The sequence below is a fragment of the Barbus barbus genome (genome assembly GCF_936440315.1).
Source record: "Barbus barbus genome assembly, chromosome: 35".
Lineage (NCBI taxonomy): Eukaryota > Metazoa > Chordata > Actinopteri > Cypriniformes > Cyprinidae > Barbus > Barbus barbus.
The window spans coordinates 18,022,639-18,034,708 of record NC_136763.1 but is presented as its reverse complement, the minus strand read 5'-3'; the positions used below and the strand labels follow the sequence as shown (position 1 = coordinate 18,034,708).

The 12,070-nt window shown below is 36.2% G+C and overlaps 1 protein-coding gene across 1 annotated transcript in view; it reads right to left on the bottom strand.

Moving 5' to 3' along the window:
• Positions 1-10,478, bottom strand: part of LOC306855427 (spermatogenesis-associated protein 16-like) — a 67,719-nt gene extending 57,241 nt beyond the window's left edge. Inside the window, exons 1-3 of the mRNA XM_079394146.1 lie at positions 10,458-10,478; positions 6,922-7,444; positions 4,879-5,024 (exon numbers count right to left, since the gene is read on the bottom strand). Of these exons, the coding sequence (XP_079250272.1) occupies positions 4,879-5,024; positions 6,922-7,444; positions 10,458-10,471 (683 nt within the window). The 5' untranslated portion in view covers positions 10,472-10,478. The remainder of the gene's footprint in view (positions 1-4,878; positions 5,025-6,921; positions 7,445-10,457) is intronic.
• Between the last annotated feature and the right edge of the window lie 1,592 nt (positions 10,479-12,070).

Below are 12,070 nucleotides of genomic sequence, written 5' to 3'. Positions count from 1 at the left end.
CGAGCTGACAAGATCTGCAGACGTTACACGTTATAGCATGTTTTTCTATTTCTATTGCATGGCTTCTGTGTTAAGCAGGCATGGGTTACCAAATGCCAACCTCTTGACAAAATCGGATGATTGGTTAATAATAATAATAATAATAATAATAATAAAATCAATTTTAGAAAGGAATAGTTCACCCCAAAATGAAAATTTACTGAAAATGTACCCTCAGGCCATCCAAGAAGTAGCTGAGTTTTTTTTTCTTCATCTGAACAGATTTGGAGAAATGTATCTTTACTCCACTTGCTCATTAGTGGACCCTCTGCAGTGAATGGGTGCCGTCAGAATGAGAGTTCAAATCCAGCTGATAAAAGCATCACAATAATCCACAAGCAAGCAAAAAGCTGCATGTTTGTAAGAAACAAATCCATTTTAAAGATGTTTTTGAAGATGTTTGCGAAGCAATTTCTTCCGCTGGTGAAAAGGTTGTAAGAAACAAATCCATCAAGGCATTTTAACTTTAAAGGGGACCTATTATTTAAAAATGACTTTTATAAGGTGTTTGAACACAGTTGTGTGGCCGCAGTAGGTGAAAACAACCAGCCTGTAATGGTAAAAATCCACCCACTCATTTTTTATACTGTAATCCCAATAAATCGTAAACTATCTCTCAGAACAAACGTAATCGTAGGGAAAAAGTCTCGCCCATTTGTGACGCTCTCTATTAGCAGATACAATGTCAGTGCCAAAGAGGCATTACAAGTGTTATGTTTTGGGATGCACCAATAAACGTCTCCATAGACTCCCTCCATCTGAGCCACAGAGGACACCATGGTTAAATTTAACTTTCAAAGGAAATGTCCCGGGAAAAAAATCTGTAAATCTGCTATATGTTTAGAGATCAATACCAACGCTTTGTGCGTGAATGTCAGCTCCAGACAAAGTAAGTATCACGCATTTGTTTTCCAAATTGCCTTTCTGAAAGAGCTTCTTGGCACTCTGTAAGGCTAATGTTGATAAAGCTACCGTTGTCTGTTTTCACTGGTGCTGTCTTCATGTCAAATGCCTTAAACATGCTTTGTTGACCGCTTGAATTTGTTGAGCTCATTTTCACAAGTGGGACTTATAAAGTTTGTGATAGCATTTTTAATCATAAACACGCATTTATTATGTACAAGTACAATCAAATGACTGACTTTTAAACCGATTCCGGTTCGAACATATAAGGCTGAACACTGCTACTGAGAGTTTCTGACATTTTCAGTGCGTGAGATTGTACTGTTTTGTTTTTGCATGAGCTCTTGAAGCTCCACCGTCTTCTGAAAATGGCCAGGAGCACCAGCTCATTTGCATTTAAAGGGACAAATACAAAAATGGTGCGTTTTGGCTCATACCCTAGAAGTGGGAATTTTAACAAGCTATAAAAAATGATCTGTGTGGTATTTTGAGCTAAAACTTCACATACACACTCTGGGGACATTACGGACTTATTTTACATCTTGTAAAAAGGGGCATAATAGGTCACATTTAAACCATTGCTTCTATTCAAAATATAGTCCATAATCCATAATAATTCCTCTTCCAGTGAAAAAGTATCCAACGTATTTGTTTTAGAACTGTTTTAGCGTGTAAACAGTGCATGATCTGTGCATATTTCTCTCATGATTCAGTTGAGATGACTTTTTCACAGAAGAAAACAATATTGTAGATTAAACACCTTAATGATGGATTTGTTTCTGATAAACACAGCTTTTCACTTTAAGACATTAATTGATGTACGGAAATCGTGTACATTACTTGTGGATTATTGTGATTTTTTTTTTTTTTTTTTTTTTTTTTTTTTTCAGCTGTTTGTACTCTCATTCTGACGGCACCCATTGACTGCAAAGGATCCACTGGTGAGCAAGTGAATGGGTGCCGTCAGATGAAGAAACAAACTTATCTGCATCTTGAATGGCCTGGGCATAAAAACATTTTCAGCAAAGTTTCATTTTTGGGTGAAAATACTTATAATACTCAGACAAAATAACCTGAACGGATTCTTAAAGACAATGTGAATTGAAGATGATTTGATGGTTAAAACTGGGCATTACATATAAAGGTGGAACATAATGAATCCTTAAATAGCCACACACTGCCTAGGAATGTTTAACTGAATTTTGATTTCACGTTGACTTAAACTACAGTTTTAATGCAGAAAGAATAAATCTAATATTACGTTAGCTTACTTTGCCTGTTCCCTTCATCCTCTAGTCTGCAGAGGGAGCTGCAAAGGCTTGCATTTCATTTCTTAAGCTGTTCAGAACTTTTCAAGGGTACAATGCAGTCAGGATGAGTTATGGCTCAGAGAAACCACAAACTCTCTCTCTTTCTCGCTCACTAATGGAGGAGCAAAAGAGAACAGCACAGGGCCATGACTAACTGGATACAGCAGACACAGTTAACTGGAGGTCAGGAGGCTTTACTCTCACCGTCCACTTAAAAAATGACTTGTGTCACTACACTCAAACACACCAATCAACATCCATACTTTGAGTGTTGCGGATCATTTGCAGACATTGCTGATTGAACCTAGATGAAACTGTCAGGGACACTTTTGAGTTTACAGACCCACTGTATGATGGTAGTAATTGTCTTTTTCAGCAGTGCATAAGTTTTGTCTTTTAAGAACATTATGGTATTATAGAAAAGTATACACAATATTTCAGAACCATTTAAGTTACCGGCCGATATTGGCATTTACTTCTGTTTTTAGTAATGGTGGATCCTTAATTATTGTATGTTTATTGTATTTTTGTCATGTTTTTAAAACACTTTTAATAAATCAAGACTCCTATGGTATAACACAAATAGATATAACCACATAACCATAACACATAACCACAATTTATACACTTACTCTACTATTTGTAAGATATTTTTATGCTCACGAAGGACGCATTTATTTGATCAAAAAACAGTAATATTGTGAACTATTATTACAATTTAAAGAAGTTTTCTATTTTAATATTTTTTAAAATGTAATTTATTCATTTAACGTAAAGCTGAATTTTCAGTAGCCATTACACCAGTCTTAGGTGTCACATGATCCTTCATTTCTAATATGTGACCCGTTCTGGCGAAATGAGTCGGAAGTCGCACGGGCTAATTTTGAGCTACAGGCAAAAGAAGTGAAAAATGTCAGTTTCGGTCGTATTTGAGGTTTTCACAAAAATGAGTTCATTAAGCCCTCTTCTAGCAATCCCAAAGCTCCGAATAGTAATTAAGCATCTAAAATGATCTTTATTTGTACGTTTTCTGAGAGGAGCACCTTTTTCTCTGCGCACTTCTGGACGACGGCTACTGCTTCTCACCACAAGTTGTAAATCTATTGTTGCAAAGCGCAGCATTCCAGCTTTTTTAATATTCATATCGAATTCTCGATGACATGAGTCCATGAGTTCAAACCCATGCTGATGACGATCGTGCTGACTGACATTTGCAAAGCATAAGTGCATAAGATGCGCCTTTCCGCGAGCGCCCGATCTCCGTTATACATTATTGCGAAATATGTATTGGCGAGATTCACATCATAATCTGTTATGACTGACATGAACGTTTAGTTAATAGTTGGGGGAAAATCTGATGTGTAGCATTATATTTGATCCATGCATTACAGTAGGTCTTAATATAGATCTGTCTCAATGTTACATTAAAAGAAAAGACGGAATCACTCGCTGCTCATGATTAAATACTGTTTATTTGCATCTTTGTTCTTGTTTTTAATAACAAAAATAAAATAAAAATAGCTATATTGTAACTAATAATATAGTAATTATTATTAAGAAAAGAATTGGAGGAAAATATGCAACGTTGCTTGGTGATTCTGCTTTGGAATCTTTAACTCGATTTTTCTCAAAATGAGATCTGCTGCTTCTATTGCCTTCAAACGATAGCTCAGTCATTTTTTTATCTGATTCCAACAAGTCATATATCATTTTGAAGGTATTTTAATGGAGAATGTGAAAATAAAAAGAACAAAATTTTTGAAAATTTGTGCATTCCGACTCATTTTGCCAGCACCGGTCACATATGCCGTTTTGCTGCTCAAGAATGTCAATGTCATGCAAATCAAAAAAAAATAAAAAATCTGTATTTGATTCAGCATTGATTTTTTTTTTTTTTTTTTTTTTTTTTTTTTGTAACATTGTCTTCACTGTTAGTTTTGAGCAATTTAATGCATCCCCGCTGAATGAAAGTATAATTTTATAAAACAAAAAACTTATAAACGGCAGTAACACTTTATTTTAAGGTTTCATAATACAGAGTAATAACCTAATTAAGTACTTAGTAGTAGCCGTTTTACTTACATGAAACAAAATGTACTTATCATGTAACTAAGTTATGGAACAGCCTGTAATTACAGTTTGTAATTATGTAGATGTAATAAGCAGCTACAGTTATACATATGTAACAAACCGAGTCTGTTACACCGCTACAAGTACACTTAAGTACAATCTTGATACACTTTATTTTAAGTAGCTTATGCCTGTGTACTTTTGTAATTACATGGTAAAATGTCTGCAACACATGAAACAATCTTTTGGTAACACAAGTTGATGTGTAACAGACTCGGCCTGTAGCATATGTGTAACAGTAGCTGCCTATTACATCTATATAATAACAAACTGTAAGTACAGTCTGTTCCATAACTTAGTTACATGGTAAGTACATTTGATTGCATGTAAGTACAACGGCTACTACTAAGTACTTAACTAGGTAATTACTCTGTATAATGGACACCTTAAAATAAAGTGTTACCGTCACTTTATAAACAACAATAATAAATAATAATAAATAGTTGTTTTTTCAGGGTCTGGAAATTCTCATGGTATGTGCTGTGTGTGATTTTACCTGTAAGAATGCAGCAATGCCGGGTCAGGCCTTTTCATTTGGAGATGGCAGGCGACTATTCTGGACTCAACGAAGCTGGCAACTTCACAAATGTCTTCATAACGAGCATTGAAAGGTTTCTCAAACACAGAGCCTTTGGAACACAGCTGAGAGAGAGAAAAGGTGGGAGAAATCTAAGGTAGCTTCCATTAATTGTGATGTTACTGCTTATAACATAGTTGATCAGTTGTCAAAAAAAATGTAATTGATGAATGAAAAAAAGAAAAAAAAAAGAAAGTTAGTCCATCTGAGGGCTCTTTCCACAAACCCAGGCACATGACATCACTGTCACATTACAAGAATCAGCTTGATGCATTTCTGTGGGTTGCCAACCGTCCCGTATTAGCCGGTACATCCGTATATTGGGATTAATTTTTGTGTCCCGTTTCTTGACTGGCTGCTAACCACTTCCACCAATTCCGTTTGTGTTTTGACTTCAGTAAATCAGTGGTGGCAAACACACACACATGATTATTTTTCATGAGTCTAACATCCAGCCATGCAAGAAAACATTGCAATCTACGTGAGACGTGATCAATAAGAGAAGCTGTTTTTCACTATTGTAATGTTGTAAAATAGAGAAAAAAACATTTTACATCAAGTAGCATATTCTTAACCATGGACCTTATTCTTGAAACACAAAATGACCAAAAAAAAAGTGTCAAGCACCAAAGCAGCCCATATTAAAGTATAAAGTTATGCAATTGTCCTGAATTTTTCCTTTCTGAAGTTGGCAACCCTACTGTGACCAAAGCTGAGTAATGCAATAAAACATGATATGAAGAATTTCACCTTGAGCACTGAATGTTTTTAAATGTACTGTCAGCTCAGCAATGAACAGCTTATTTAAAAGGAAATGTTCTCTTCACTTTACAACATGTGTATAAATACACTCTCTATGACCTTTTTCTCATTTGGCCTCATGTATTGTATTACATTATTACGTAATGACATGTATGACATTATGACATTAAAATTATATTAATCTCAGCTGAGAGAAATGAAAGAAACATCTAATGTTTAAGAATCTACAGATCCACTTAAACGTGGTCAAAGTCTGTTAATGTGGGATCCGGGTAATAGTGATAACAGGTCAGAATTATGATTTTAAGAGTCTCTGAGCTCTGGCATATTGTAAACAGTAATTAAAGCCCTTCAAGATGTGCCTCAGAATATCTTCAAAACATTTTGTTAAGAGGAGCAGCAGAGTTAGAAATCAGGTTATTCATTTAATTTAATTACTTTGAGCACGCTCATATGTCCTATTTTTATGTTTAGATTGCATTTGGCACAGTCTAAAACTTAGTTTTAAAAAAAAGTAAAAACACTAAATGTATTTATTTATTTTTTGTTGGCCAAATAAAATCTCAGTGACCATGGTATCAGATGGCAGTGTCACAGTACTTTTATAAATACCATGGTGACCATTTTTAAAAATGATTTCTATTGTTATTTGTTTATCTATTAATATTAATTAATGTGTTTATTATTATTATTATTATTTTATTTTATTTATTTTTTGAGTCTACCAAGGGGTGGGATGGGTTGGCGTGGATTTTAAATTTGTACAGCTGCTTTTTGTTTTGTACTACTGTTCCACAAAATAAAACTTAATAAACAGTTGATAACAAAAAAATATTTCTATTGTTCAGACTTAGTGTTGGGCATTTGAACAAGCCTCACACATTAAATATTAAATGTATGCATGAATCGCTTAATTTGCCCTATGAATGATACCTCAAATCATGTGGTTTGTTGAGATGTTATTTTTTAAAGCAACCTTATGACTTATACTTGGGGTTTTTTTTCTTTTCTTTCAACAACACTGAACATCCAAACAGCTCCTATAGCAACTGCATATCAAATGACTTTGAATGCCTTAACATCCCCATAAGAGTGCATGTGCATGCACATTTTCAAACAATCTAGTGTGTAAGTGTATTAAATGCACAGATAAAGGTCTATAGGATGGGCAGCCTGTGGTATAATTTGAATATTGAGTACCTCTAGTGCAGCAGTGAAACGGCTGGCTGCGGTGGCATATTTCTTCTGTTGGTAGTACGAGTTGGCGTCCTGTAAAGCTACATCGAGCCATTTGTCAATTTGAGGCAGAAAGCTGAGATTAGGTCCACTAGGAGGCCCTCCTATTTCAGCCGCTTGACACATTAATTGTGTGGCGGTGGAGGCCAGGGACTTGTGTGTAATGTCCTGTTCGTCGCCGAACACTAACTTTGTCTCAGCCTCCATCAGGTCTCTTAGAGAAATGCGAGGGGGCGCAGGAAGAGGGCTTCGTTCATTATTTGCTCCCGCACAGTCGTCCGGCGATCCATCTTTTCTTCGAGTGTCATTCTTCTTGCTTCTCTTTGGGGCACTGCTGTCTGTCTTTTTCCCTTTTCTCTTGTTTTGGCCTTTTTCCTCAGGCTGGTTTATCTGGACTGTGGCAGGCGTTGGATGCTCTGTGCACTCGGGGAAAACCGTCTGCTCTAGTCCCTGGAGCTCCAGGCTTCCAGTCGAGTTTGCAGTGTTTCTGAAAGACATTTAAAATGAAAGGACTAGTTTATCCAAGATGTTTTAACTTTAAAAAATAGCTTCTGGCCAAATACGAGTCTATAATCCATACTAATGCTTCCTCCAGTAAAAAAGTCCATCCCCTGTTGTCTCACATCAAAATCCACCCACATGTTTGTTTAGAACTGTTTTCACTTGTAAATGGTGCTTGATCTGTGCATATTTCTCTCCTGATTCAGATGAGATGACCTTTTCCCTGAATATTATAAAGGGAGAACTCATATCTTAGCTGGAATCAACGGTTTGAAGTTAAAAACATCTTAACGATGGATTTATTTACAAACATGCAGCGTTTTGCTTCAAGACATTTAAATGATGGATTGGAGTGGTGTGGATTGCTTGTGGATTATTGTGATGTTTTTAACAGCTGCTTGAACTCTCATTCTGACGGCACCCATTCACTGCAGAGAATCCGTTGGTGAGATTTTTATAAAGTTCAAAGTACGTTTTCAGCTAAATTTAATTTATGGGTGAACTATTCCTTTAATGCAACACTTTTTTTTTTAGGGATTGTCTGCACAGAACGTGTTTTTTTTTTTTTTTTTTTACTATTTTACTGCTCTTCTATGTTTTTTTTTTTTTACTAGATGGATGTTTATCCCACTGCGCTTTCAGAATTGTTAATTACAGAGAACCAACTTGCGATCTACCCCACACACGGACTGTCCCATTCCTACATGGGTTACTCCACATGAATTCAAACAGCCCAGGAAATAAATGCAATTTACATCCCAATAAAGGCCTGCTCTCCTCTTACAGCGAGAGTACAGACAAGTTCTCAATTCTCTAAGTGGGCTGAAACTTTAATACATTCGCTGCTATTGTTCTTCTGTAAGAGCGCTGCTGTTAGTGTACTGTTAGAGAAGTCACTTAAATAATGTAGAGGGCCGGGGTGCTGATTCACTGCTGCTCTTGAGATGTGCTTAGGAAAAGGTCACTGTGACATATACACCTGTTGGCAATGGGCCAAACTGCTTTAAGAGTAGACTGCAAATTCTTCCATCTTTATGTGTGTGTGTTACTGTGTGTGGGGAGAAAGAGTGTTTTTGTCCTTATAAATGCATTTTAAACCAGGCTCAGACTACAGGAGTTTTAGGCCGATTTATCTTGTACAGGACCTTGTCTGTCGTTTACGATGTTCAGCCCAGATTACGGCTGTGTCCAAATTCAGGGTCTGCATCCTCCTTAGGATCCTTCCTACCCGGTTGAAGGAGGAGGGATCCTCCGACGTCCGCAAAACCCGGAAGTCGGTGTTTGTGAATTTGGACAGCCTACCCTTCTTTCAGTTCCCTCCCTTACCCGTTGCTCATATCCTGTCGCCTAGCAACCGTGACAGCGCCAAGCAAGAAGCGGGAAAATGGACAAACAAAGAGTTATTCTCCTCATTTTAATTATTTTGGAAGAAATAAAGCAATTAAATAAATTAAATACTTTCTTTGCTCGTTGTCGGAGAGTTTTTTTATATCAGACTACAAGACAGTCACATCCAGGTAAGCCATTATAGCCTATTTTTATTTGTTTTTAAGTAAGTTATTCTACTAATTTCTCCTACAAATTCATTGAGCCGAAGCATAAACTTTAGCTTGTTTTGTCAGAGAAACTCCTCTCCCACTCCGCTACCGCTCACTTCGTCCGCCATTACGCTCTGCCGAAAAGAATTATGGGATAGGTAGGACGGGAAAGGATCCACCACACCCATCCTTCCAATTCGGGGAAAAGGAGGACGTATTTGTGGGCCGCATTTGAAGGATCCTACGAATTTGGACAGCCTTCGTCGCGGCGCTGTGACGTAACATCCTTCAAATGAGTACTCCGAAGGATGCAGACCATGAATTTGGACACAGCCCATGTATCTGGTAATGTAAGGTATTTTAAGATCTAATCTTAACCCTCCCGATCTGCTCAGACACACCTGATAATATCAAATATAATAGAATGATTGATATTTAGGATTTAATTGATGGACAATGCGTCTCCATTTCCTTCAAATGTAGCCAAATTTGAAGCCAAAATGCCCCATGAATGGTCGCTGTCATCTTGTGCTGATGACGTTATTTGGAGCCAGAGCATGTGAAGTTATCATTAGCTGGAGCCGTTGAATCAAACTCCAGGCAAAACTCACAAGTTTGCAAGCTCACGATCGTGACGCCAAACCCCATTTTTTAGCATCAAATAACTAACTAAAAGCAAACATTTTAGAAAAACAAACACTTGAACACATCAGAGTGATCAGAACTACCTAAAAAATGTAAACCTTCGGGAGGAAAAAAGAAAAATAAAAGTTTTTGTGGTGGCGGTGTTTATGACCTATACTGCAGACAGCAATCAGGTGGTGATCAAAATGTTTTGGCTTCATTTTTTAGGATGTGTGCAGCACACTTGGTATGGACAAAGAATAGAGCTGGCCTCAGTTGTTAATTTAACAGGTGAGTGTAGAAAGCTGATGGTGTTGCTAAGCAATTGTAAACACTTTTTTTTTTACCGTTAGCTAGCATATTACTGTTTACAGATATTTAAATTGACAGTTTAATCTCACCTTTGCTGAAGAACAGTCAATATCAATTTCTTTATCCATTATGTCACAAGAGGTGCTTCCTCTGACATGATATTCTTAACAGTATCTTGTAAGTTACTGTGTGATGCTCCATGATTTTCAAATCTTGTTTGAGATTTGAAAGAAGGCAATCTGTGCGCGATGCAACCAGATTTCATAATCCGTTAGGATTGAAAAACTCCTGTTGTCTGAGCCATAGGGCATAAGAATTCTTGTTATAGTGGAGATTTGGGCTCTAGATATGGTTTTAGGACTGTAGTGCCCACTAGGTGGCAATAAATAAATTTTAAGCTATTTTTAAACCGTAACTATTGCTGTATCCTTATTGATGCCTCAGCTGGGGGAAATAATGTTGACTGCTGCCTAATTTAAGAATATTTCTGTTTAAAAAGCTTTGCTTATGTCAAGCTGCACTTACCTCTGAGTTTTCATATCGAAATGTGTTTTTTTAAAAGCTTAAAGAACAACATTGTATGAATGACATCACCATACAGTTAGTGGAATTGTGTTGACCAATCAGAGTACAGCACCAGGACTGACTGTTGTAGAGTGCAACAGTGCCCGCCCACTTTTTCAGCACCCTTTTAGTTCTGGTATTTTTTTCCCATTTAGGAATAAAAATATTAACCATACTACAAACTTTGAAGCAAAAAAAATTGTTGAAAATTGTGGAAAAAGACAAATATGCAAGGCTACGATTGTGCGTAATGACTTCAATAAAGGAAACAACGATAAGACAAAAAGCACTGCGAATGACCTAATCAAAATAAAAACAATGGATGAATTTAAAACCAATCTAATTTAAAGATGTTGTTGATTGGCTGCCTATCAAAAAAATATTTTAATTTAATTTGTTTTTTGTTTTGGTATTTTTTTTCCCCTCTCAGAATCAATGTAGTGTTTCTGCTGTTAAACATGATTATTTAAAAAAAAATAAGCTGAAATTATGTGGGCTGATAGCTTCAAAAAAGCATATACCATCAACAACCTTGTATCTCACAGTAGGTCTGTTTTTAAAGGTTTATACATTATCATTAAAATTCAATTCACCAGTGGAGAAAATTAATGGGATTTTTATTTTTTTTGCTCATGATAAACGCTGTGCTTTGGTTGGTTGACATAATTAGCCAAAGCGACGGTCAGATATATGACTTGTCAACATTTGAATCAGTTCTTACCCAACTACTGATGGCTGCACTGTTTAAAATTAAGCTAGTTATTATGATGCGTGCAGATGGCTCTCAACATCATGCATTTCTCATTCCAGTAAACACGGCTCTATCTACCATCACTGACAGTCAGCAGACAGATGCAGAGCGCTGTCTAAAGGATAGTCTGCCAGTCGCTAAAAAAACTGTGCATAATAAATTCATTTATATAGGACTCTAATATATACATTACATATTCAGTATAGTAATCATACACAGTAATATATTGTCATATTTAGGGGATAATAGATTGCCAGCTCCCTACTGTTGTCTTTTCAGTTAATTTCTCTCTATGAAATATGTCTCTGTTTATAGTTTGGAGAGAAAATTACTTAAAGGCTACATGGCTTGTAGACTACATGCATTGTTTAAATAACTGTTTATTTATTTATAATGGTTAATTTTTATTCATATTTAACTTACATTCATGGTTAACACTGGAAACAAAACAAACTAAATTGCTATCAAGAATCAGTAATTATAATAGTCATTTTTCGATTGCACTACTAGTGTGTATATGACACGAGTCTGTCTCACATCAACATCTGACAATATGTATAAATAGGCTAAATTACACATGTGTTGTAAAGGGAATTGTAATTTTCCATTCTTAGGCTGTTGTGACACCTAGTCTGTCAGACCCAATTAATTTAGAAAAATGTGTCAGTGTCATAAGATTGCCTGAAGTTGTTTAATTTTCAATTCTTTCTTTTAAGAACTAGACATGTACCATTGGAGTAAAAGCTAAATAGTGATCTATTTTCCAGTAATTGCTCACTGAGTCTCTCTACAGTTGTTCATCGATAGGTATGAACTCACTTTA